Source organism: Dipodomys spectabilis, unplaced genomic scaffold (assembly GCF_019054845.1).
Source record: "Dipodomys spectabilis isolate Male_0828 unplaced genomic scaffold, ASM1905484v1 ptg000125l, whole genome shotgun sequence".
In the NCBI taxonomy this organism is placed as follows: domain Eukaryota; kingdom Metazoa; phylum Chordata; class Mammalia; order Rodentia; family Heteromyidae; genus Dipodomys; species Dipodomys spectabilis.
In genome coordinates, this window is record NW_024870802.1 from 14125001 (window position 1) to 14152500 (window position 27500).

Consider the following 27500-nt stretch of genomic DNA (forward strand, 5'->3'; position numbering starts at 1 on the left):
TGTGTGTGTGCTATAGAAATCCTTTTTTGTGTGTGTTCCTTATACTATCATTGTATTTAAGTTTCATCTATATTGTTGTATGAATATTAAGTTCCTTGCTTCTAATAGCCATTCTTCAAAGTCTGACTTATTTATTCCCCTTGTGATGGACAGGTAGGTACTTCTAGTTGCTCACTATTGATTTCAATGCTTTACTAACCATTTTATTTAACTTCTTTTACAAACTCTCTGGGAGTTGTTTGGTAGTTTATGCTCAGTAGTGGTGAGATTGCTGGGTTTTAGGGAATGCACATACTTAATTTCACTAAATACTGCCAGGTCACTCTGCAGAATGGCTTAGTCAGTATATCCACATTAGTATGCAAAAACGTTCCATTTCCTTCCATCTATAATTAGTGTTTTCCAATATTTCAATTTTTGCCAGTAAGATGGTACAAAGAAAAACTAATCCATAAGTAAAAAAGGGATTAATTGGAAGTCTATTAAAACTGACAGGATGAATGAAATTTACTTGCACATTTTTTTTCCTTTGAGGATGGTCTCTTACTATTTGCATTAGGAACACAATAGGGGATCTCTCTCTCTCTCTATAAACATATATGTATATATATGTACACACACATATATATCTCTTAGAATCTGGACTATTTAATTATATGAAACCTAAGAGTTAACTAAGTTGCAGCAATGAAGGCTTTGCCACCTAAATGTACTCTATAAAACCACTACAAATAAAGTTGTGTAGGCCTCACTTCAATTATTAAAAATCAACTCAGGTGATTTGTGTGTATGAAGGGGGGAGACTTGAACTCAAGGCCTGAGTGTTGTCCCTGAGCTGTTTTGCTCAAGGCTAGTGTTCTACCACTTGAACCACAGCTCCACAGTGGCACTTAATTGGAGATAAAGAGTCTCGTGTACTTTCCTACCCAGGCAGGTTTTGAATGGTGATCCTCAAATCTTAGCCTCCTAAGTAGCTAGGATTATAGGTGTGAGCCACTGGCTTCTATCTACTCAGGCGATTTTTAAACATGCAGCCAGGGATGAGAATCCATGACTGAGACTCCACAGTCTTTTCATTTCTACTTGGAAGGAGAAAAAGTATGATTTTATAAGCATATATTAATTGTACCAAGGGGTTTCATTACAGTATTACTATTCATGCATTACTTTGGCCAAATGTATCCCCTCTGTACCTCTTTCTGATTTTCCCCAAAACAATTTTTAATGGGTTTCATTGTTCTATTTTCTATATGTGCCTATCATATTTACCTCTTCCTACCTCTCCTTTTGCTCTTTCCCTGCCATTGGTTCCTACCCCTAACTACTTTCCCTCCATTTCACACTTGGATTATTTTTTTAAGGATTATTTTAAGTAAGCATAGAAAATATTATTTTATTGTGTTGGCCAGGCTTCACAAAATAGAAGGAGGAATTTAAAAATCTAAGTGTCTCATGGAAAGTAAACATTCTTCCTAAGAGGCATTTCTTAGGAATGCATTATAGCATTTCTAGGTGACCAAAAGGACCAAAAGGATTGAACGATTCCACTGAGATTTAAGTTTGCAAAAACTGAATATAATTGGCATTAAACTAAGGACTTGGATCTGCTTAGGTGAAGAGCAAATAACTCCAAAGAATTAGGCTTTTACATGTTGAGATGGAGGAGTCTGTTTGCCTGTCTGTCTGAGAAGTGTCTTAGCAACTAATTTTGGTTATGTAGGAGTAGAGTGGCTAAGTCCTATGCCTTCTTTTACCAGTATTTGTTCAAGTGTCATACTTACAAATTAAGCACATTAGGGTATTTTAAAGATTAAAATATTCCTTTAGCCTAGGGAACCAAAGAAAATGCAACCGCAGTGAGTTGATTTTGGAGGATGTAAAAAAGTTACTTGTGTTCAGGCAAATGGTTTATTAGAGGCCCAATTTGCCAATGTTGAGATGAGTGTATTCAATATATTGAGATAAATATACATGATTTATATATTTTATTTCCTAGGAATGATCTTCAGCATTAGTACTAAAAATTATCTAACTAGGAAAGTGGTATATTACTGATCTCTGTGTACATACACCATTAAGGAAACAGTAGAACGTGTGAAAGGCAATTGGATTTTCCACCTAAAACATTCAATAGTAAAGTCCTCATAAGAACAAACACACCAGAGTTATAACCTAAGTATTAGAAGAGCTGATTTTGGTTTCAAAGTTTTCAAGAACATAGTGTGTGAATGTTTTGATTGTTTTCTTACTTGAATTATGAGAATTGAGTCTGTCTTCTCTGCTGTGAGCATAGAATGAATCAGTATACATGGAAGTTATGACTATGGTACTTTCAATATTTCTGCTTTCGCAGTGCTGGAATGACAAGCATGTGCCACTGTACATGTTTCCGATTCCTTCTTCAATTTTCCATATGGAACAGTGCTGCTCTTCCTCTTCCTTCCAGGTGTGCATTTGTCCTTGCTTGTATGTCTTGGAGCAGCACATGGGAGACAAGGCAGAATCTGGCTATAAACACAGGATGTATCAGTATCCTAGGCAGGAATGACAGGTATTGGTCTCTGGTGCATTTCCACTGGTCTCAAAGGAAGAGACTCAGTCCTTGATGCTAAAACAATAAACTGAGTTGGGTGCCGGTGGCTCACACCTGTAATTCTAGCTACTCAGGAGGCTGAGATCTGAGGATCATGTTTCAAATCTAGCCTGGCCAGGAAACTTCCTGAGATTCTAATCTCCAATTAAGTACCAGAAAAAAAATGGAGGGGGAGAGCTGTGGCTCAAGTGGTAAACAGGCTAGCTTGGAGCAAACATTTTCAAGCTCAGGGTCCAGGCCCTGAGTTCAAGCCCCAGGACTGGCACAAAGCAACAACAATAACAACAACAACAACAACAACCACCCCCAGACTTTGTAGCCAGCAATCTCCCTACTTCTGTTTCTAGTGAAAGATTTAAGAAGGCATATAAAACCCACTTTGTTTTTTTTTTCTTATTTGGAAGAGTCTTTAAAAATGTTTTAGAATATGTGGGGTGAACTTGTTTGGTTATTGCATAGAGTTGACATATTGTTTCAAGTTAACTACTAAGATATTCACATGCAACATTGTTCTTACCCCAGAAATCAATTAAAGTGGTATATTTGTGGCAAGTGTGAAAGATATAGAATGGAAAAGAAAGGAACAAGTTGTACAATTATGTAAGATATTAGAATGTTTAATGCAGTTTTCCCATATATAACCTTCTTGAGGTCTTACACCACCCTTAGATATTGTATGAATTTTAAACAGTAGGTTACTGAGAGTTAGACCAGTTATAAAATTCACCACTGTACATTGAAACACAGGCTTTGAAGTGAGGAATCCCTGGGTCTCCATCCTGGATTTCACTAAGTGTTACAGTGATTATGCTTAACAAGTGAAGCTCGGTTTCCTTCGCTGAATATCAGGTATGCTAAGGAGCTATATCTACTTCTCAGAACTAGTTTGAGAGAATCAACAAGGTGACATTTACATAGTACTGAGCATCATGCCTGGACCCTATGATCTCAGTAAATAGCAATCATCAGGACAAGTACACAGGCACTGAGTGATTACCACAATGTCTTCATGCTATGGAGGAAGGTACTTTTTTCTTCTTGGTATTAAATGTCTAGGTATAATTCTTTCAGAGACAGAAAGTGGATTGAGATATGTTGTATACATGGGTGGAACTATCATAATGAACCCCTCCATGGCTACTGTATGTTAATAAGAATAATAATAATGAAGAAATGGGCATAGAGATCCCTGGTGGCAGGCATGGAAAAAATACAATAAGAGGTCATTATGGTCAAGGCACCATATAGTTTTCAACAGCAGTGTTCGTGGCAAAGAATTTGAGCATGAACACACTTTCTCAGAATTCCTGCTCACCTAGCCTAGTCCCATGTTGCTCACGAGTGTATTTTGACTTATCTGTGATAAAATAATAGAAGTAAAAATACAGTGATTTTTTTCCATAAAGCTAAGTTTGTTCAGTTTAAATACTTGTTCTTTATTTTAATATGTTGATTCAGCTTTATTTTTTATTTTATTTTATTTTTTGTCAGTTGTAGGGCTTGAACTCATGGCCTGAGCATTGTCCCTGAGCTTTTGTGCTCAAGGCTAATGCTCTGCCACTTTGAGCTTCAGCTCCATTTCTGGTTTTCTGGTGGTTAATTGGAGATAAGAGTCTCATGGACTTTCCTGCTTGGGCTGGCTTTGAACTGCAATTCTCAGACCTCACCCACCTGAGTAGTTAGGATTACAATCGTGAGCCACCAGCACCCCACCAGCTTTATTTTTGAATGTTAAAGTGTTCCATCTTTTAGAAAGTAATAGTGATAAGTAGTTGATAGATTTTTTTAAAAAAACATTCTTACTAGACAAAACAAAAAGTTGGCAAACATATTTCTTTTCTTCTCTCGGACTAACATTTATTTTGAAACCATAATCTAAGGAAATCACCAAATCAGTTTATCAAGTTTTTTTTTTTTAAATAGCTCTGGGAACTTAATCTTCTAATATAAAAGAAACTACAAAGTAGACTCTTCAGCAGACACTAAGCAGGGCATTTCTAAGGAGACATCCATGTAGTTTGCTGCTAATTGTTTATATTTTAATACAGAGATCCAATTCTTGTCTCCTAGGAAACTATAATTTAAGAAAACCTATACAGATTTTTGTCACCCAACATATAGAAAATAGCCTAGAAGCATCAATGAAATGTGTAGATTGATAATGAGCTACTAACTGTGTAATTTAGGGCTAGATGGGAGGTAAGCCCACAATGGGGGAGTGGTATAGAAAAAGAGTAGTTCTGGAGATCTATAGCCAAAGTCGACCAAAGGCTCCATGCTTGGATCATCCTGGAGTCAGCCAGGACTATCTGGAACTCCTTAAATGTTACTGATTTCCTTCCCCCGATGTCCCGAGGCTGGCTATGACTATAGAATTTCAATGGCTAGACTGGAGATGGTTTTCATCAGCAATTAAGAAAACAAGCACTTTGTTGGATTTGACTCAGTACCACATACATGTCTTGATGTAAACATTAAATGCTAATTAAAGCAACTGGCCCACCAAATTATTACAGAGCAGTTGAGTCAGTAAAATGGTAAAAATTCAGAATTGAGCAGATTCTTGTTCTACTCAAGTTCATCCTTCATCATAGAGAGAAGTATTGTTGAGAGATAATACTACAGACATCCATTAAATTAGAGATCAATGAATGTGGCTCTTAAAAGTGTGTTTACTTATAACCTAGGGAAAAGCTTGGTTAGAAGCCTTTGGAAAATCTGGATCACTATTAAGTTTATATAATTTGTTTTAATTCTGAATATAGCAAGTAAACTAATGGCTTTTCAAAATGAATGTTTTTCTGGAGGAGATGTCTAGGAAATTATTAATAACAAAGAAAGTAAGTGATATAACAGAGAACCCAAAACAAAATTTACTGTGACAAATAAAAGTACTTAATTTTTTTTCATATTCTCATTGTAAACAGTATATGATTTCAGTGTAATGAGCAGGATTTGATTTAGCATTAAAAGATTTCTCAGGTATTTATTAAGTACCAAAATGCCAGCATCTGATGATACAGATGTAATAGTCTTTGCTTACAAGTCTTTGTCACCATCTCTGGAAGGTGCTTAGTACATAATTAAAAATTACAGTAATTTGTACTGTAACTTATACCATCTCTTCCTTGCCTCCCATATTTTAAAGAACCTGGATGTGTTAGAAATTTTCAGGAACTAAATGCCATATCTAATACATACTGTTACAGCTTGATTAAAAAAATAATCAACTCTAAGTGACATGACTTGTTTCTTTCTCTTCTAACCTCATTTCATGCAATTCTACTTCTAGAAAGTTCTTGGAGTGCTTTTAAGGATACATAACTATTAGATTTCCTGGTCATTGAAGTTGGTAGACACTCCTCAGGGAAAGATTACTCTGGTCCTTTTCAAGTTTGTTAATCCTTTTTGGTCCAGTGAAAGGGAGAGATATGGACTCTGGCACTTCCATGCCTAAGGAAAACTTGTGTTCTGTATTTAAGTCAGTTTGATACCAAGGAGGCCCTGGGATGCTCCTGTGGACCCATCCTGCGTAAATTACTTCTCATCTGCAAAACAAAACCTTTATTTTGTTCTAGAAAGAAGCTGAAAGTGGGTTCCAGTGGTGTGACTGCCCCTTCCCTAGTCCACCGCCTTAGGATGGGATCCAGAGCCACAGTACCACAGCCATTGTGGATAGGCGTGCCTTGAGGACAGTTGGGTGATGCACGCTGGGGCTCCTGAGTTCAGGGGCTATAAGCAACACTTACACGCTGGGCTCTGACTAGGGGCTGAGTTTGAAGCCTCTGTAACATTCTGGTCCTTTCTGCCATTTTTCTGCAGGCCGGGTGGCATGGTGGAGCGGCAGCTGTGTCTTTGCTGTGGAACCAAGTGGCTCAAATGTGCACAGAACCGCCCTTGACTTAAGCCAAAGCCATTCTATATGGAGAAGGCCCAAGATCCTTAGGCCTGGGCAGCAGGAAGTGCCCAGCAGAGCAATGGCCTAGACTGGAACTTTTTGACGCTCCAGACACAGAAGCCTTTGACCTGTCCACTCCATTGTCCTATGGGACGTCAGAGGATGCTTCTGTGTGGCCAGTCAAAGGGGTGTGAGCTCCTCCTCACAGTCTCCTCTGCCCTCCGTGCCTTGGCAAATAAATAAATAATAATAAAAATAAAACCATGGACCCTTTGCAACTGAACAAGAACAACCTTTGCTTTGCAGCTTCGGCCCAAAGCTAATGCTTCTTCCTTCTCCCCCTTCTCCCCCCACTCTCTCCCTCCAGCAGAGGACAGCCCTGATGCAGTCTGGAGACTGCACTGTCCTCCCCAGCGCCTCCCAGGGAGGGAAGTAAAAACAAGCCCCGTACCCCAAGACGATTCTCCCCACCCCCCTCCATCCTGACCCTAGAGGGTTAAATCAGGAGGGTACAACGCCACCCCTCCCTCCTACTTCCCGCCTCCCCCTCCACCCCTTACCTTTAAAAAAATGTTAAAAAAAAAATGTCTGCAGTCAAATCTCTTAAAGGGGCGGTGCTGGTGAACAGTACTTTTGGCACGAGTTGCTGAGAAGGCTGGCTAGGGGCGTGAGTTCGCTCCACCAGCACCAAAACACTAAAAAAAAAAAAGGGAAAAAAGAGAGAGAGAGCTAACGAAAGAGAATGAGAGAGGGGGGGGAAAGGAAGGGGGAAAAGGGGGGGGGAGAAAGGCAGACAGACACACACTTTAGATAAGGACAATTAGTCACCGGCCAGACCCAGTAGGGAGAGAGGTTTAAATCAGAAGGATTTAATGAGGGTGCTCGGTGCCTTCCCCGAAGCCATGCCCTCCGGCAACTCCCGCCCCCCAGCCAGCCTAGCCTCCGTGGCTCTCTGCTTGGCTCTGTGGTTCCTTCTCCCCCTTTCTTCCCTAGCTGGAGACAGGAGACCCTTGTCTGTAGGTAGGACTTCAGGTTGGAAGGAAAAGACCCTGATTCTACTTGATGTGAGCACCAAGAACCCAGTCAGGACAGTCAATGAGAACTTCCTCTCTCTGCAGCTGGACCCCTCCATCATTCATGATGGCTGGCTCGATTTCTTAAGGTAAGGCAGGGGCTGCGATGGATCCTGGTTCACTTTGTTAAGTACCCTCCCTCCCTCTCATTCTCTTCCTATCCTCCCCCACCCCCACCATTCCAAAGAGGGCAGAAGAAGGAGAAGAAAATAAGCCAAGTGGATCTCTTGCTCTGTCTTTCTTGTCACTCGAGAGAGAGAAAAGGGAGACTTTCCTCCTCCTGGAATATTTGCTGAGAGGCTGTAACTGGTGATTGAGAAAAGCAATGTTTTCTATTAAGATGCACATGTCTGCCATGCAGAAGGCATTTCAGAAACTTATCAGTTATGACTGAAAAAATGTTGTGCTTACATATAGCCACAATTAGCCTCCCCTTCTTCTGTTAGAAGAAGAAGAAGAAAAAAAAAGAACCAAGAGGTTTTAGGGCAGTTACAAAGTGAAGGGGGAAAAAAATGTCTGGGGCAACAAAGACCAGAGAGGAATGGAGTGTGCGTGTGTGTGCGTGTGTGTGTGTGTGTGTGGCAGAGAGCAAGTGTGCGTGCTCAATCGGGGATTGCACGAAAGTGGAATTTTCCACGCAGAGTGTCCCCCGTTGTCTCCCACTTTCCCAGACGGAAAACGAATTTCAGGAGAAGCTTGAGCGGTGGGCCAGTTGCTTTCGGAGTTAAAGAAATGATTTTAGATCCTCCGCTGTCATGTGTAGGCTGGAGGGCTTTTTTTTTTGCCAGGCGCTTTTTATAGACAAAATGAAATGCCTCCCCCGCCCGTGCCTCCTCCTTCAATCTTCTGCCATAACCGGCATCAGTTAGTTTTTCTTTAATGAAAAAACGAGCATCCTCGCTCAGCTCGTGGTGTACCTACGGGGAAGGGGGCTCTGCGGTTCTCAGGGGGAAGTTCCTGCGGTTGGAGTCCCGCACCGGCAGATGAGTAAAGCCGGGGGTTCCGAGCTCCTTGGAATCTAATTGGATTCCCTTCCCCCCCCGGCTCCCCTCGTTATTTCTGATCCACAGTCAGGCAGCCCCGATCCCTCGCCATCGGGGACAGAGTTGCACGGGTGGGGATAAAACGTTCTCTGCAATATTAAATCCAAGTGTGGAGCTTAAAAAAAAAATCCCTCCAAACTGGAACCTCATTGTGGGCGCCTCCACACGAGCCCCGAGATTTCTCAGCCCCCTTCTTCTGTCCCCGAGGCCGCGTCCGGGGCGCGTCTGGCGTGAGTTCTTTTTTTTCCACGCTCTGCGGAGTTGGGAGTGGGGCTCCCCGGGGTGCGCGCGCCCCGGCGCCCTCCGCGTCTCGGGGTCTCGGCTCCAGCCCCCCGCCGGCTCTGCGGCGGCGGCAGGTAGCGCGGGGGTGCCCCGTGAAGGGACTGTACCCCAAAGACCGAGGGGGGGACCTCCGCCGCTGCCGAGGAGGCCGTTTCGGTTCCCGCGGGTGCGGCTGCTGGGAGGGCGGGAACAGCTCGGCTCCTCCAGGATTCCTCTCCCCCACGCCCCCCCAAGCTCTCCCTGGCAGCAAGAGCGCGCCTCTGAGCTCGTCCCGACGTGGGGGTGCGACTGAGGGTTTCCAAAATGCGCACCCCACGTGCGTTGCACTCTACCAGCTGTGCGTACCCCACCGGGTTTCCTTTTTAAAATCAGCTTGTTCACGCTAAATACTTGCCTGCAGCAGAAAGAAAGAAAGAAAGAAAGAAAGGAAGGAAGGAAGGAAGGAAGGAAGAGAAAGAAAGGAAGGAAGGAAGGAAGGAAGAGAAAGAAAGAAAGAATTCTGAGAGACAGCTTTGGAGGATGGATGTGTTGATGGTGGGGCGCATTGCTTTGGCTTCTGGATAGTTTGGAGATGCCGCGTTTACCTGGGGTTAGACTCGCGCGGGGACTTCCCTGCGCTCGGCCGGCCCACGCGACGCCCTGACTGCGCGCACCCTGGAACTCGGTCCTGGAAGTCCCCAGCCGAAGGATTCCTCTTCGAGCCACGGGAACGCGTCTGCTCTTCGATTCTCTCTAAATGTGTGTGTGGGAGGGGTGGGGGATGGAAAGGGGGGCTCCGTTTCTCTCTTTCTTGAATCTCTTGTAGGATGCCAACTTCTCCAATTTCCTGGAGACTCAGAGCCCGAACCAGCAAAGCGTTAAAAAAAAAATAACTTCCAGATCCCGGAACTCAGAGCGTGAACAGCGTCCGCTTAGTTTCCCCCCTCTATTCTTTCCCAAAGTAGCTGCCTTTGGCTTAAAAAAAAATCCAGTGGATGGAAATCTTGAGCTTGCATGGCTGTCTGTCCATGCAGCTGTTCCTCAAGTTTTTTTTTTTTTTCCCCATAGTTCACCCAATGTCGCTTCCTCGCGGCGCTTCCAAACCGCCCCAAGTGGGCAGGAAAAAAGAAAGAAAAAGAGCAAAACTCAGGGGGGTAGAGAAGATGGTATCTTTCTTGAGAGCCGGCTGAGTGATGGCAGGGACGGAAAAGCTCGCGCTTTGGCTGATTCTGGGGCGGCGAGAACTTCCTCTGGGCATCGCTCTGCCCGGGAATTTGGGAAGCGAGCTAGTTGGTAGGAATGAAATGAAAAAGGAAGCTCCATTGGGGCGTGCAAGCCAACAAAGTCGGAATCTACTTGCCCTCGGGCGCTGGGGCCTGGTTGAAGACAGCCAAGGCCAGGTTTTACCTGCGCCGTGGAGGTTGCGAAGTTCCTGGGGCCAGGCAAGCCACGGCGGCCGACGGGCTGCGTGGAGGTCTGGCAGCCGTCGGGAAGGCCGGCGGTCCGCGCCCGGAGCGGCTCAGCCGGGAGCGCTTTCCTGGCAAGTGGCACGAGCCCTGTAACCGCGCCTTGGCCCTAGCTTCGCAGCACAAGTGTATTCCAGTCTCCACACACACAGTGCACACACACGATCGCTAAGGTTTTGGAAATCAGTCTGTTGGGCATTGGGGTGTCTGTGGGAGGGGGGCACTGCCGGCATCGGGGCGCAGGCGGCAGAGTCCCGAGATGGGGGTGGGGGGGCAAAGCTAGGGAGCTGGGCGCGCGCACGCGAGCAACCCGGGGTCCGCACGGATGGAGGGACCGGGAGGGGTCGGCAGAGGATCTTAAGTCCGTGCCTGCGGTGCCCGGGCTGCTCCAGCCTTCTCCGGGGATCCTTTCCCCCTCTCTTTCTCTACCCCTGCAGCTCCAAGCGTCTGGTGACCCTGGCTCGGGGACTTTCGCCGGCCTTTCTGCGCTTCGGGGGCAAAAGGACCGACTTCCTGCAGTTCCAGAACTTGAGGAACCCGGCGAAAAGCCGCGGGGGTCCGGGTCCGGATTACTATCTCAAAAACTATGAGGATGGTGAGAAACTTGGTCCCCATTTTTGAAATCTGGGGACGGGAGAAAGCAGTGTGTGTGTGTGTGTGTGTGTGTGTGTGTGTGTGTGTGTGTGTGTGTTGGTAGGGTCAGATTTGGAGGAGACCTTGATTGAAAGTTCCTGGAAAAAAAACCAAAAACAACCCGAGAGACAGCAGGTGAGGAGACCCACGATTCTGCACAAGCCCTTGTCCTGCCTGGCGGGCCTTTGCTGGCCTTTTCCAAAGCCAGGAATTTCCAGGCAAAAACCAGGAGTTTAGTCCTGAGAAGGTGCAGCGGATGTCTTAAGAATATCCAGCCAGGTTCACAGTACTACTTAAGTGTCAGTCACATTTCATTCCAAAAAAAATTATAGGTACACGTGCCTTTGGGGTTTTCATATTTCCAGCCTTCCAGGATATAGCTAAGAGAGATTTAGCTTTTAAAGCCCCCACTAATATTAGCAGGAATAATACTTCATAGATGGCTCTTTGTTGAGGAAAGCTTGAAAAAAAAAATCTCCGCAGTAGGGTCTTCCTCCCTAGCAGGAACCTCAAGTCTTCAGTTTCAAAATGGCATTGCAAATGTCAACTTTTTTTTTTTTTTTTTGGTCTTTACTGCCAGAATCAGATGGAAGAGGTTGGAAAAGCCTAACTTCTATTCCAGTGTGCAAGGCCAAACATTAGGTTTGAACAGTCTCATTTTTACTAGAAGAAAAATGAAAATGGTATTTTAACTTTCTGCTGTAAAAGGTTTAGTATTAAGATGGATGGATTTTGTGTGTGGTCAGGATAGAGGTAGGTGAGAAGTGGTGTATCTCCATCCACTGAAGCTGTTGAAATTGGATGGAAGAGGTTAAGTGTCCATTCTTGAAGGGTTTTATCTCTCTTTCTGAGTAAGCTACCGTTTTCATTCTTAAAGGGCTGGGGGCAGTTTTCAAAGTCCCTAAGATTCCCCATTACATCTGTCTTTATAAATCAGCTGCAGAAGGAACTGTCCTTGTATTTTCCTGGATGTTACTAGGTAGGGTTCTGGAGAGGTGTTGGGATCTATTTCAGGGGTGGCTGAGGGAAAAAAAATCTTTTTTTCCCCCCTTTTTATTTTTAAAGACATGCAAGACAGAGAGGGTAAGGCTGTGGCTTCTGGAGTTTGAAGCTTCATTAAGACGTACTCTTTTATAACATTTGCTGAAGAGTGGAGGTGTTTAAGACTAGATTTTTTCTTCTTTTTTTTTTAAAGGTAAAAGCCATTGCTATAAAAAGGGAGATTGCAAGTAGATTCTGCTGTCATACAGCATAAAATACTGAAGGTAAAAGACAATCCTGAACAGCAGCGCAGAAGGTAATTTGACCCAGGGCCTTATAGCTCCCAGAGCCACTGTCAGCTCTGTGATCAGATACAAGAAAGGATATATTAATGGTTTTCCTGATGGGACAGTTCTTCAAATCTACTTAAACTGCTTCCTCTCTAGTTTGTAGGAAAACTTGTAAGAGCCTCAGGAATTTTTTTCCCAAGGGAGGGGGAAGAACATTTTAAGTTTTAGAAGTTGGCCCTTTCTTTTCCAAACTGTATCTAAGATTATATTACCTATTCATTGAAAACAATGCAATCTACTTTAAGTGAATGATACAATTTATTTCCTTTTGTCAAAGGAGAAGAAATGAGCATCACAGGGAGAAAAGAAATTAGCAGAGACTATAATTTCATCGAAGTAAAGAAATTAGTAAGAGAAAACATCTGAAAAATCATCTTCAGTCTTCTACCATTTCAGAAGTTAGTTCAAGATCAATCCTTTTTTTTCTTTTTCTTTTTCTGTCTGACTGGGGACTAAATGTCTGTAGGAATGTAGTTTTCACCACATTTGGAAAATAGAACTCTTCTATCCTGTTTTTTTTTCATTCATTTTTATTAGCATATATTAACAATAGAAAGTAATAGGTTCCATTATGATATCTTTGTACCTAAATAGAATGTATGTTGATTACACTCTCACCTACTAAACCTTTCTGGCCTTTCCTAACCTCCTTCCACAGGTTCCTTCTTGCCAAACAGTCCCCTTTCTTCTTTTCATGATTTTTTTTTTAAGTCTAGGTTTACATATGAAAGAAAATAAGCTGTATTTGTCTTTCCGAGTCTGGCTTATTTCTTTTTACTGATGATCTCCCATTCACTTTCCTGAAAATGACATAATTTCATTCTTTATGGCTGAATAAAACTTCATTGTTTGTAGATACACATTTTCTTTATTCATTCATCTGTGGATGGTTACATTGACTGATCTTATAACTTTGCTATTGCAGATAGTGCTGCAAAATTTGGGCATGTCTCCCACATTTTCTCTTTATAAATATTCTCTAAATATTTGCAATGAGCAAATCTCAAGTTTTTAGATGTTTAGTTTCAAAATAATTTCTGCTTGTGGTTTAGGTGGTGGCTTTAAGAAAAGTTTCCTTTTATATCTTCTTTTTCTTTGCTCTCTATTTAAATCTAGACTACCTGGATTTAATTCTTTTGAAACTTTCGTTAAAGTCAGTCCTTTTAGACACTAATCTGTTTTATTGCTTCTAGCTGAACTCCTTCTGATTTATGTCTCCCTGGTAATAAGATGCTCTGAACTATATCAGTATTTGAGGCCTTAGCAGACTTAAAGAGAGTAGGAATGCCCTGTTTTCTGCCCTTTGATGCCTACTTAGTCTTAAATCAACCTTATTGTCTTTGCTGCATGCTACATTGCAAAAAATTTTTGGTATGCTCTCAAAAATTTTGCAAATCGTAACACATACACACATATGTGTGTGTGTATATATATATATATATATATATATATATATATGTATACATGTTACTTTTCAGCCAGTGATAAATATTATTATCATGAGCATCTTAAAATAATTAGGTCTTCTTAGTAAATGGTCTCATAATAAGCAGTTGGCCATCAAGGCACCTTATTAAAATGTGTTTACTTTAACATAATACTGAATAACAATGTACATTTTAAGTAACAAGATATACCCACTGGCACTTTATGAAACTCAATAATATAGTGAAGAAAACATGGAATTTGGACTTAGAGAGCTTACAAGTTGGCCTGGCTCTATCACTTATGAATGTGTGGCTCTGGGCTTACTTACTGCTTCTGTTTAACATGTGGCTGCGGATAAGACCTGCTGCGCATTGCTTCTGAGCAGACTCTAAGAGATGAGGTGTATAAAATATTTTGTTGGCTGCTAAGTACTATATGAAGGTTGCAGGGGCTTGCTTTTACTAAAGGAAACTTCTGGAAATGTATAACATTTATTTAAGGTTCTAAAGTAGAATTAAGTAGCAAGATTAGAAAAGATGGAAGTTCCTTCATTTGAGAGGATTGAGATAATATGGGCCGTGGGTGTTGGTGGCTCACGCCTGTAATCTTAGCTACTCAGGAGGCTGGGATCTGAAGATCTTGGTTAGAAGCCAGCCTGGGCAAGAAGTTTCATGAGACTCATCTCCAATTAAGCACCACCCTTACCCCAAAACAAAAAAAAAATCCCAAAACAACAAAGAAATAAATGAACAAAAACTAGCTGAAAGTGAAGCTGGAGTTGTGATTCAAAGTTGTACAGAACTAGCCTTGAGCAAAACAGCTCCTGTATGGTGCATAGGCCCTGAGTTCAAGTCCCAGGACAGGCACATGTGCGTTCACAAATACACACAAAACTCTAGGGGTGCGAGAGAGAGAAAGAGAGAGAGAGACAGAGAGAGGGAGACAGACAGAGACACAGAGAGAGAAAGAGAGAGAGAGAGGCACTAAAGCAGCAAGCCAGGTGAGAGTTTAAGGCGGCTCTTTTTGTGTAATAATGAGAGAAGATTAATATTGTTGATCTTAGTTTTATTTTATATGAACATTAAAACAAACTGATGGTTCCAGATTGGAGAAAACCTCTACTTTTCTCCGGCCACATCATTCATGTTTCTACTCAGATGTAAATTTTTTGTTTTTGTTATTGTTTTCTTCTGAATTCATAATGTAATCAATAAGTCATGTGGCTTCCATTTTTCAACTAGCTTTTTGAGCCCATTGAAATATTTGTATTTTTTTTGTATCATTTTGGTACAATATACTTGTTTCACTATGCTTAGGCAATCTGAATTCCATACAAACATGGTATAATGGGGAAAGTATAAACTAGGTCAGGTTTTCTAACCCTAGGAATCTTACCTGCACCTCTCTTTGTCTCTGTTCTGTGTGATGTTATGCTTCGTTTGTTCCCAGGAAAGAAACCATTGGGTAATCTTTTGCTCTGACATTTATTTTGCTGCACTCTGCCCTTCTTGGTTATGTATTCAATGTGCTTTATTTGCATAACATTTCTTTATGGTCATAACCACATCTTTAATGAAGATGTGCACCATTTATTATGCATGTCAAAAACCAGTTTAATATTTCTAAGATTTTATATTCATCATATCCCTTTGCTTAAAAACATCAATTACCTTAAGATTGCCAGTAAAGTTTCCAAACTCTTCAATGTGGCATTCAAAGGTTTCCACATTTCAGTCTGTTTACTTTTCCTTCTCCATGATGTTTCCATAAACCTCTTAATCTACTCTTCCTGATTATTCACTTAAAGCACTTTCAAGCTCCTAACCCCATACTTTGGTAATTTTTTTTTTTTTTAACCAGTCTTTAGACTTGAACTCAGGGTTGGGCACTGTCCCTGAGCTTCTTTTACTCAAGGCTAGCACTCTACCATTTGAGCCACAGTGCCACTTCTGGCCTTTTTATGTGGTACTGAGGAATTGAACCCAGGGCTTCATGCATGCTAGGTAAACACTTCACCACTAAGCCACATTCCCAGATCCCACACCTTTGTTTGGCCAGTATATTTCTACCTTGGAAGTCATTATCTTAGCTGTTCAAATCCCACCCTCACTCCATCCAATTCTTCAAGCCAGCAGATATTCATTATTTGCACAAAGCTGTTCTGGAATAGGATGTTCTAGATGATCTTGTCTTACTGTTGTAGATTTTTGGTCTTCTCTTGGCCCTTTCTACCTTGTTTGATTTTTAACTTTAACACACACACACACACACACACACACACACACACACACACATTCACACACACACATTTGCTTTACTTTTCCAATTATAATGCAAATTCATTATAATATAACTAATTATTGTATAAATGTCTAGTGTGGTGTATGCAATACAGTAAATCTTCAGCAAATATTCTTGGTTTCATCATAGTTTAAAAGCACTGTGAAAGGCCCTAGAAAATGGAAGTCATCAGGAGGAAGTGAGTGAAGGCATACAACAAGAGACTCTAGTCACTTTTTGCCTCCATTACCTTTGCTCATGAAGTCAGCTCTTAATGCTTATTTTAATGACATTGTTAATTATTTTAACCACCCACTTTGGTCCTCACAGTTGTCTGGTTGGTTTCAGCCTACGCATTAAATTAACTTCACCATTAAAAATTCTGTGGCCTTGCACTGGGGCTACAGTATTTTTTTCCTTCACATCTGCTTCTTTTTTTGCCTTTACTTTTATTTTCTCTTTTTGGGCCTATGTGATTTCTCTTCTAATTTTCTTGTTCCCAATGTAACATTGCTTTACCACAACTTTCAAAGATTTCTCATCTGAGAGCTCCTGAAATCCTAAATGATTAGTGTGAGTGTACTTTGTTTTTGTTTTTTTTTGCTGGTCTTGGGGCTTGAACTCATGGCCTTGGCACCAACCCTGAGCCTCTTTTGCTCAAGGCTAGTGCTCTCCCACTTGAGCCATAGCTCCACTTCCATGTGAGTGTACTTTGTAAATTCTAAGACACAACTATTATTATTGCTCCATTTTCTCCAGGAAAGTTTTCCAGTTTTTATGGAGGTGAGAGTTAATTTCTTTTCTTTTGATTCATATTTTCTCACTGAAGACACATGGTATAAAAATGGCACACTACCAAAATACATATTTGCCTTGAAAAATCCACAATTCCTTATCTCATCCTATTTTACAGAATGGTTCTTGAAATTCAGGTACACATATAACAACAATATTTATTACTTCCTCACTCTATGCTTAATTTCATGCTGGACAAAGGATGGTAGGACACAAAATAAATAAAAGATACTATTCCAAATCACCATGAGGGCATAGTAATCGATTTTGGTAAAAGCCACTAAATATTGTTGAAATGAACAGGTGAAACTTTACAGCAAATCACGGCATTTGTACAGCCCCAAAGCATCTCTCACGATAGATTTTTATATATTAGTCCCTTAACATTTATTAGTAACTGTTTTAGTATATATCCACAGATGCTCTTTCTTTGTGGAGAGTAACACAAAGATAATGTAGAAAGAAGAGGAGCCAGATAGAACAAATATAGAGTATAGCATAGAGTCAAGTGCTGGCTAGATCTAGGAAGGAGTTAGGGTAGACCTAAGAAAGTTGGGTAGATAGTAGAGAAGAAGAGACATAAGAGGACATTCAGTTCAAGAGAAAGGGCACAGGACAAAACCTAGCATGTATTTGGCAGTAAAAAGGCCAGTGTGGCTGCATAGAGAATGCATGTTAGAAATAGACTTAGTTCATATATTGGAAATATGTCAGATTTTTTTCTTACAAAAGCATATTTGTTCATTTTTGTTGATTTAGAAATGATTCATAATTAAAGAAAGAATATAAAAATAAAGTACATGTTAGAAATCACCCATCGTCAAAATTCATGCTGGTTAGAACTATCTCTAAACTGAGTTGAAAGATTTTTTGAACATATTTTTGTTAGTTCTAAAACATGTAATAAAAAAGAAAAAATGTGTACAGGTATGTAGAAAAGTTTAGTCAATTCAATCTAGATCAAATTATAGAAATCTTGCATTTTAGGTATAGTAGAATATAGTTGGTCCTATAGGAAAAAAGAAGTCATCATTTCTTTTACTGAGAAGGGGGGGAGGACACTTCTTTCAGTCTCTCTACTTTCCTCCTCCCTTCCCCTCCCCTCCCTTTCTCTCTCCCCCTTCCTTCCCTCCCTCCCTCCTCCTTCTTCCTTCCCTCCTTTTCTTCCTTTCTTTTGTGGTATGGAGATGGAACCAGGACTTTGGCTTAAGCTGGGTGAGGGCTTAACCATGGAGCTACGTCCTTAGCTCAAAGACAAATTTTCAAAGTGAGTTTTCCATGGCACTTTTCTTTCCCCATCTTCCTTCTCCCATTCATGTTCACTAGTTAAAGTGTCTTATAGTAACTACACTTAACAAAGTTTAAGGTATGAAACATACTTAAAAGGTGCATAATTTAAAACAGCATTATTAATTAGATTCTTAAAATGCAGGGCTTATAAAATAAGAAAAGCTTTTTACATTGCTGGGTAATTCTCATGTACCCTTGTAGCACAAACAAAACTTAGTGTTTTATAGTATTTGCTCATTTACTCATTAGAAGGTATCAATTACTAGGTATTTGTTTTTTTTCCCCCTTAATATAAGGGATTGAATTCAGGGCTTCACACAAACTAGGCAAAATATTCTATCACAGAGATATGTTTTCCAGACCTTTTAAAATTATATTTTGAGACAGGTTCTCACAAAGTTTCCGGGCTGCACTTGAACTTGTGATCATCCAGCTTCAGTCTCCTGAGTAGCTGGGATCACAAGCATGGTCCATTATGTCTGGATTCAGGCCTGTGTTTGACACTGAGTCAGGAAAATGAGTGAGGTCCAAATATCATTATTAAATCATGTACTACTATTTTTTTTGTGGGGGAGGGTCACTTTAGCAATATCATCCAAAAGCACATGTTTAGGTGTAAGGAAAGCTTCTATGCCAACTTTATCATGGCATTTTGCAGTTTGCCAGTAACTTTTGGGGGATTTGATGCAACTTAATGTTGTATTTAAGGGCGTTTGTAATCATCAGATGTGTTACATAGGTATGTTTTATTCTGTGTTTTGGAAACAAAGTGAATGTATTTTCTGTAATGTCATTGAAATTTATTTCCTCGGCTCTGAATGTGAGCTGTAGGACAGCAACCTACAGCACTTATGTTATTTACTCACAACTAGTCATTGTGGGGTTGTACATATGCTGGATATGGTAGAGGTCAGGAAACACTGGCCGCTTGCTTGGGAAGGTGGCTTAATTAATTTCAATGCATCAGAAAAGCCAGTACACAAATCTTTCAATGATGGCTACTTTTGTATAATTTGTTATTTGGTCTTGGGAAACATAGGTAATTCATCACATTTCTTGTAAAACAAACTGTGAGTAAATTTCTCATTTAAATTTTCCTAAGTCCTGAGAGATGGTGACCTTAGAGGAAAAGAAAAAGAAAAAAAAAAGGAACACTACCCCACCCCACTATTTCTTTCCCAGTTTCCTGGACCTATTTAGTCTGCCAGTCTCATGGTGTGGGCTCAGGGAGTCAGGAACCTCTTCTGAGAATTCTTCATCGATCTTACTCTTAATGCTTCTTCATGTCTATATGAACGTTTCAGCTGTCTTAATGGATTAGAACTGTGAGCAGTGTGTGTGTGTGTGTGTGTGTGTGTGTGTGTGTGTGTGTGTGTACTTGTGAGACAGAGAGAGGTAGGCTGGTGGGAAGGTTGGAGAGAGACAAAGGGGAAACTGGATATGGGAATGAGCAAATGGTAATTTAGGCAAAGTACACATTTCTAGAGTAGTGAGCTGTGCCATTCAAGGTATAAATTCTTTGTACAAATTTGTTAGATTCTTTTTATCCTTTGGTTTTCATGATCTCATTGAATTGGATTAAATTCCATTCAGTTTGTTTTAAACTTCAGTAAAAATGACCAGTAATTTTTCTCAAATCCATAAATAGTTTTCAATTATTAATGATTTTTACCAGGATTGTCCTAGATACGGAGGCACGAAGAGGAAGAAACCATGAACTTCATTTTCAAAGTGCTTTGGTCCTACATATTCAATATATAATTTCTAATTGTTCTACAGTATAATCTTTCTACATTAATCAGACTAATCTTTGTCTCCAAGGATGGACAGTGAAGTTGGAAGCTGAGAAAAGATAAACTACTCAGATTTGGGTCATTATTTCTGAAATAACTATGAGAGAATCGATGTTTTTCTATAGCTTAATAACATAAAAATATAATAATTGTATTACCTAATATTATTGAGAGCTTATTATGTGTCAGGTCTCTTTTAAACAGTCTGCATGCATTAACACATCTAATTTGCTTATGAACACTTTGAGGTAAGTCTTGTTTATTTCATTTGCCAGGTGGGGAAACTGAGGCACAGAACAGAGGGCCGAAGGCCCCTTAGTTAATGAGTTGTGGAGCTGCTCCCAGTTATTAAACCTGTAGGCTTACATTTTGCTATGAGTGTCACAAGGAGACTTCTGTCCTCATCTCAGTGCTTGTACTGAGTGCTGTCAGGCTAATTGTTAATTCTCTTGAAACTTTCCTATGCTGTGAAAAGAAGAAAACTAACCCTGTGGGCTACATATAGTGTCTGATTATAATATTCTCTGAATTCCAGATCTCCTCAGATCGTTCCTGGGGCTTTAACTTAGGGTCTGGGTGCCATCATCGAGCTTTTTCATTAAAGGCTACTGCTCTACCTCTTGAGCCACAGATCCATGTCCAGCTTATTTTGGTGGTTAGAGATAAGAGTCTTATGGGCTTTTCTGACCAGGTTGACTTTGAATCATGATCCTCAGATCTTAGCCTCCTGAGTAGCTAGGATTACAGGCGTGAGCCTCCAGGGCCTGGACCTATAATCACTTTTTATCATGTGACTTCTTGTTTTTTCTGACCTTTTACAACACATACAGATGTATATAAAATTGTAAACATTTAGTGGTAGCCTATTGTTGTATACTTACCTGGAAAACCTTTTAGTTGGTAATTTTGATATGTTTTTCTTTTCTTTCCTTTTTTAAAAAAATGTTTTAGTCCCCTTATTTATTTTTTCCCTCCAATATTTTCATTTATTTTTAAAAAATTATTTTTAAGTAGTAAAGGGGTTTCAGTTCAACATATAAGTTTATGAGTATAATGCTTGGTTCCATTTTTCAATGGCTAAAGAGTATTCTGAATTTGGATGAGCTGTAATAATTATTTTCTTTCATTGTTTCTTCTTTGTTTATAAAAAAACTTACCTGTTTGCTGTTTGTCTATAATTTCTAGCAAAGCAGTGTTGAAGTCTTGTATTTCTCTCTCCACATTAAAACTTGACCTAAATTGCTTTTTCCTCTAACATCTTTTTTTTTTTTTTTACACACTCATACTCATCTTAAATGTCAAGAAAATGGTTACAGTAAAACTAATCCCAAACTAATCATGCTTCAAAGTATGGTTTCTTTTTACTAACTGAAGTGCTTTATAAAGCTTTGGATATAGACAGAAAGTGACACTACAAATGTTTTGACTCTTCGTTCAAATAGTACAGAACTGTGATGTGAAGGAAATCCCAGCTGCAGGCTTCCCGATGCCCTTTCTGTGTTGCTTGTCTCCTTGAAGCTGCTTTATGAATTTAACTACTAGTCAGCCTGAGAAGAGATTTATAAAGACCTGGTATAAGGCTTAGGTTTAAAAAATAGAGTAAAGAAGGCAAAATGTACTCATTTTGAATAGCTTCTTGGCCAGTCAAGAAGAGACATAATTGCACTTTACATTCTCACCATTCTTCTAACAGTATTGTACAGAAGTCACATTTGATATAGGCTTCTCCGTTTTGTGAGAAAACAGACTCATAGAAGTAATATGAGTCTGTATGTGGTGTGTATGCGGTGTATGTGGTGGGATTATAACTCAGTACTTCTAGTCTGGCACTCTTGTTTTGTTTTTTTTTTGGGTCTGGTCGTGGGGCCTGAACTCTGGGCCTGGGCGCTGTCCCTCAGCTGTTCAGCTCAAGGCTAGCACAATTCCACTTGAGCCACAGCGCCACTTCCGGCTTTTTTCTTTTTGCTTATGTTGTGCTGAGGAATCGAACCCAGGGCCTCATGCATGCAAGGCAAGCGCTCTACCACTGAGCCACCTTCCCAGCCCCTGGCACGCTTGTTTTTGTGCCAGGGCTTGAACTCAGGGCTTCATGCTCTCACTTGGCTTTTTTTTTCCCCTCCCTACTCAAAAATGGTGTTCTCAATCACTTGAGCCACACCTCCACTTTTGGTTAATTAAAGAGTCTCATAGACTTTTCTGCCCTGGCTGGGTTTGAACTGTGAGCCTCAGATCTCAGCCTTCTGAGTATAGCTAGGATTATGAGCATGAGCTGCTGGCACCCAGCTAAGCCTGACATCTGTAAATGAAGTATACCAACTAAAGGTCATCCCTCCACTCGGCTGGAATGAACTGAGATAGGTACTTGTCTTCTGCAGTGGTAGACTACTCTGAATGGAGGTCATCTGGGAGCTACACTGGTTCTTTGGGTTTTTTTTTTTAAAGGGGTGCTGTGTGCTTGTTGGTGTCCTGGGTTCAATTTAATCCTTGATAGCTTCATGGTTTTGAACTGTTCTTCACTGACAAACTTTTAAGAAGCTGCAGAATGCAGTTCTCAAAGACCTAGGATTTAAATCCCAGAACCCCTTCAAACGGAGCCTCAAGTCCAAGGTGAGGTGATGATTAGTCTAGAGAACTGGACAGAGGGATTTTGAGAGGGGTCTGCAGGATGCCAGTATCATTGAGACTTTCAACAAAGAACTGAAAGACTTTTAAATGTAGACATTCATTAGCAATCACAATGTGCTCAGTGAAAGGGAGGAAGTATCTATTTCATTTGCTACACCGGAGGCCCATAGTGAGTAGGCAGAGAGGAGGAAATAGAACTTTCTGGTGACACGGTGACTAAACCATGCATGCTTAAAAATGCATGTAGTCACCACTGAGATAAATCTTCGTGTATCTCTCAGTGGTCTGATAGGTATGCTCTTCTCAGGGTGTTTATTTTCTGGTAATTGTTGGAAAAATCAGATTGTGGGCTTATTCGTCTGGCCATTATGAATCCCCTCTGGTTGGAAGAACGAACTTAAAGCAAATCCAATGTGATGTGAATTCAAAAGGAATGACAGGCCAGGCGGGGCCAACTTAAAATCCACAGGTGAAACCAAGCATGTAACCTAAAACCATTGGGGAAAAAAATAAATACTATTGTTTCATAGAACATTTGCAGAAGCAAATGAATGGCACTCCAGTCCAAAGGTCAGGATTTTCAACAACTTCCAGCCGAAAACTTACACTTATTAAATGTCTTCACCAGCGGTTTTTGTGTTAGCGGATGACTGAGGTCTTTTGTTTTCTTCTGTTTTCCTTGTGGCAATGAAGGTGAAGTTTAGAAAGCGTTCCAAATGAAATTTCTCATAGAAAGTTATAAGCACAGGTTTTAAGTTTTCATCACCTAAAGGTAGAACAGACCCATTGAAGATGGGGGGGGGGTGAGGGCTGAGTAGGGGTGGGGAGAGTGGAGGACACATGTGGTGTGGATCAAGAACCAACATAAATTAGGAAGGTGTGGTAAGAGGGATTTCCTGTGTTACAGAACTGCTGAAAGCGTCTTCCCCTCACTGTTTCCATCAATACATTCCCAGTGAAGGTGCTGGCCTGTCTGACACCTGGCCCAGGTGGTTTGCCCCATTCTTGACACTGAGCTGCCTTGTAGCTGAAATCAATAGTTTTCAGCCAGGAAAATCTTGTCCTTGGGGATAATGTATTCTTTGATTGTGGCAGGTGCTTACCTGTAGTAATAGGGCTACATAATCCAACCCTGTATGTTTTATTTTATTTTTTGTCAGTCTAGGGCTTGAACTCAGGGCCTGGGCACTGAGTTACTGAGCTTTTGTGCTCAAGACGAGCGCTCTACCACTTTGAGCCACAACTCCACTTCCGCTCTTTTGAGTGGTTAATTGGAGATAAGAGTCTTATAAGGACTTTACGGCCTGGGCTGGCTTTGAACTATGATCCTCAGACCTCAGCTTCCTGAGTAGTTAGGATTACAGGAGTGAGTCACCAGCATACAGCTGGAGCCTACACTTTTTTTTTTTTAATCTCTGTTGTATTTATTGCTAAGTTACCAGATCTGATAATAACTACAAACACTGAATGAGCATTCAGATGACCCAACTACCAGACCAACAGTCTTTGTGAAAGTGATCAGATTTGGTTCTCACACTCCCTTAGAGCAAGTATTCTGAATTGTCCCATGTGATGGAAGCTTAGCTGGGTTAATCACTGGTCCTGTTTCTGATTGCCCAGTAGAATTAGGAAAGACAACTTTAAAAAATTATTGAGTCTTAGGCTAAAGAAACAAATCTCCAAGCTGTAATTTCAGTGTTCCAATGTAAAGCAATCTCCCCAGGTGGTTTGAACATGCCTACCAGGGTAAGAACCTGTGGATTAAATGATTTATCTAAGACAACCCGGGATGGTCTGTACTGATAGTCAAATCTAGAGCCCACTTGTAGTCAATGGGAACAGGATGCTTAAACTTTTTTTTTTTTTTGGTCGGTAATGGGGCTTGAACTCTGGGCTTGGGTGCTATCCCTGCACTCTTCAGCTCAAGGTGAGCACTCTACCGCTTGAGCCACAGCACCACTTCTGGCCTTTTCTGCTTATGTGGTGCTGAGGAATCAAACTCAGGGCCTCATGTATGCAAGGCAAGCACTCTACTATGGCGCCACCTTCCCAGCCCAAGACTTGAGGAATTCTCATCTATCAAGTAGAGAGGTGGTTTAATTGTTAAATTCATGGGTTATCAAACCTCTTTTCTCCTTTTCATAAAGGAGCTGATCCAGAAGTTCAGGGAGGCGAGAAATATCAAGAAATCCAGACATTTTCACAGTTAAAATGTTTCTTCAGGGAAGCACCTCCTAGATGCCAGCTTTGCAACAGGCTTCCTTTGAGCGTACAGAGATGAATGGCACACGGGCCTTGCCCTTTTAGACTTGCTTTTGTGGGAAAAATTACAGACTATATCATGACTTGGCAGAAATATGACCAAATTACTGAGAAAGAAGCAAAAAAGTACATTTGAAAGAAGACATGTGAGGAAGATCTCATAGGTGTCTTGCTGTTCTTGAATTGTAAATGAGCCCTTTAGGGCAGCAAGTCAGTAGTTTTACCTGAGTTTCAGAATGGCCTTAGGAGTTGAAGGTTAAGGGTCCAGGTGATTCTGGTGTGTTGTTTTATTTTGTTTTGTTTTTGTTGTCATGGGGCCTGAACGCCAGACTTGGGCGCTGTCCCTCAGCTCTTCAGCTCAAGGCGAGCACTCTACCACTTGAGCCACAGCGCCACTTCTGGTTTTTTATCTGCTTATGTGGTGCTGAGGAATCGAACCCAGGGCCTCATGCATGCAAGGCAAGTACTCTTACCACTGAGCCACCTTCCCAGCCTCGATTCTGTATTTTTTTAAATCAAGTGAGTCTTATTAATTAATATATGTACATATATATACAAGATCAAGTGTATAACAACATGAGCCTTCACTTATTGAATACTTGCAATGTGCTTGTCACTGGGCTAGAAACTTTATAAGCATTGGCTCTATTAACCCATTTCTTTATTACAGAAACAGCATTATCCAGATATAATTTACACTGGGCACAGCTCTATGATTTAAACTTTACAACTCAGTAACTTTTAGTCTATGTATAAGGCTGAGTATTCACTCACCACAGTTTCCAAACCTGCAGCCATTAACCATTTCCTCGAAACCCCCTGTCTCCTCAGTCCCATACCAGACAATCACCATTCTTCTACCTTTTTTCTCCCTGGCTAGATCCTTAGTGATGGAGTTGCTTATCCTCACTTTCCTTAACTGCTGAGTTAAGTACCCCTATGTGACTATACCCCATGCTGTTTATTTATCAGCTGAGTGAGCACTTGAATTCCGGAACACTTGTAGAAAAGTTTCTGTGGAGACCTGTGATTTTCTTTCCCTAGGATATATACCGGAAAGTGAATGTGCATGCTTAGCCACATGGCAGTTGTATGAAGGAAAGAACTACTTCTTGTGGTGGTACCAGTTTACTTTTGAAATGCTAGCAGGGTATACACTGTTAACGCTTTCAATTTTCTATGTTTTTTGTCAACACTTGTTATTTTTTTCTTTTTGATTCTAGCTCTCTGAGTGCTTGTGAAATGTTATCTCATTGTGGTTTGGTTTACATCGTCCTGGTGGGTAATGGTGTTAATTTAAGAATCTTTCCTGTGCGTCTTGGCTATTGGTTATGTCTTCTTTGGGGAAATAGCCAAACAAATCCTTTGCCCATTTTAAATAGTTAGAATTTAGCAATAAAAAGAAAACAAGATTTAAGAATAAATATGTTTGGGGAGTGCAAGCCCTTATTAGATATATGATTTGTATAATTTTCTTTACCCTTTGAGGATTAGATTTTCATGTTCTTGATTTCCTGTGAAGCATGCTCTTTTTCTTTTCTTTTTTTTGAGGTAATCTTGCATAGAACTTAATATGTGATCCAAGTTGGCCTCAAACTCATGCTCTTCTCCCTTTAGCCTCTGGGAATTGCTGGGATTACTACCACACCTACTTTGGTGATGTTTCATGTAATTTTTTGGTGTCTATTGTTCTTTCCATATTGTAGAAGAAGAAATTGAGGCTCAGAGAGGGTAAATTTCTTGTCTATAGAAATGATAAATAAGTCAGGGTTTTATTATTCCTGCCCCCCCACCCCAACCCTAAACACTGCAGTTTAGCTCCAGTACTTAGTTCCTAACACTTTGCTGTGTTACTTCTGTATTTGCATTCAGTGAGAGAGGAATTTAGATAAGCCACCGAGCATAATGAAAGTGATGGGGAAAGTTTATTAGGAAAAAATGTAGTAGAAAAGGAGATTTATTGTAAGGCACGATGTCATAGGAGGACCTCACATTCATTTTTCTTCATCCATCTTTGAGGCATAGACATGAGTGTTAGGTTTAAATAGAGGAGGAATTAGAGGCAGGGGCAAAGGTATGCATAAAGAGACCCAGTTACAGGTGTGTGGTGGTTGATCATTATCTCTGTTCTGGTTCCCTCTTGCTCTGGAGAAGTTGTTTTCACTTGCCATCCCATGAGGGAGCAATCTGGTTCCCCTGGGACCAACGTCCTGTTTTAGGTGCAGCCTAGTTATTGTGGGTTATAGTTTTCATTTGGAGGTGATCTGCTGTTCCTTCTAGGTGGTTTCAGAATCTTGTCACCGAGATTGTATCCATTTTCTGGCCAAGTGACCGTGGAGAGAACGGCCTAGAATGACATATACAAAACTGGAAAGCAGAGAGGCAAGGCATTTCTCCTGATTTTAGTTTGTGGCTGCAAACATAGCTTAAGTAACCGGTTATGAAGACCATTTATATAGCTTACAAGCAAGTTGTCTCCAGGGTGAGTACTTAGGGCGGGGCCAGTGAGACATTCCTATCCCTAGGTTCAGTCTACAAGGCTGAGATCACCTGGGAGTCAGGAAGTTTAATTACAGTATTTTTTTCTCCCAGAGACCTTGGGATCTTCTCCATTGTAGGTTCACTTTGCATATTCCCATGGCTCATGACTAGCTGCCTCCTATCACTTTATATTGTTTTTTCTTCACACACACACACACACACACACAACCAAATAAAAACAGCAACAA

At 40.8% G+C, this 27500-nt stretch overlaps 1 protein-coding gene across 3 annotated transcripts in view; it reads left to right on the top strand.

The window, feature by feature from the left end:
- Window positions 1–7324: 7324 nt before the first annotated feature.
- Window positions 7325–27500, top strand: part of Hpse2 (heparanase 2 (inactive)) — a 452598-nt gene continuing 432422 nt past the window's right edge. For 2 of the 3 annotated variants that reach the window (XM_042689535.1, XM_042689536.1), the window contains exons 1-2: window positions 7364–7653; window positions 10772–10929. In XM_042689535.1, the coding sequence (XP_042545469.1) occupies window positions 7364–7653; window positions 10772–10929 (448 nt within the window). Of the gene's footprint in view, window positions 7654–10771; window positions 10930–27500 lie in introns of all 3 variants that reach the window. The other variant, XM_042689534.1, reaches the window with a different exon arrangement.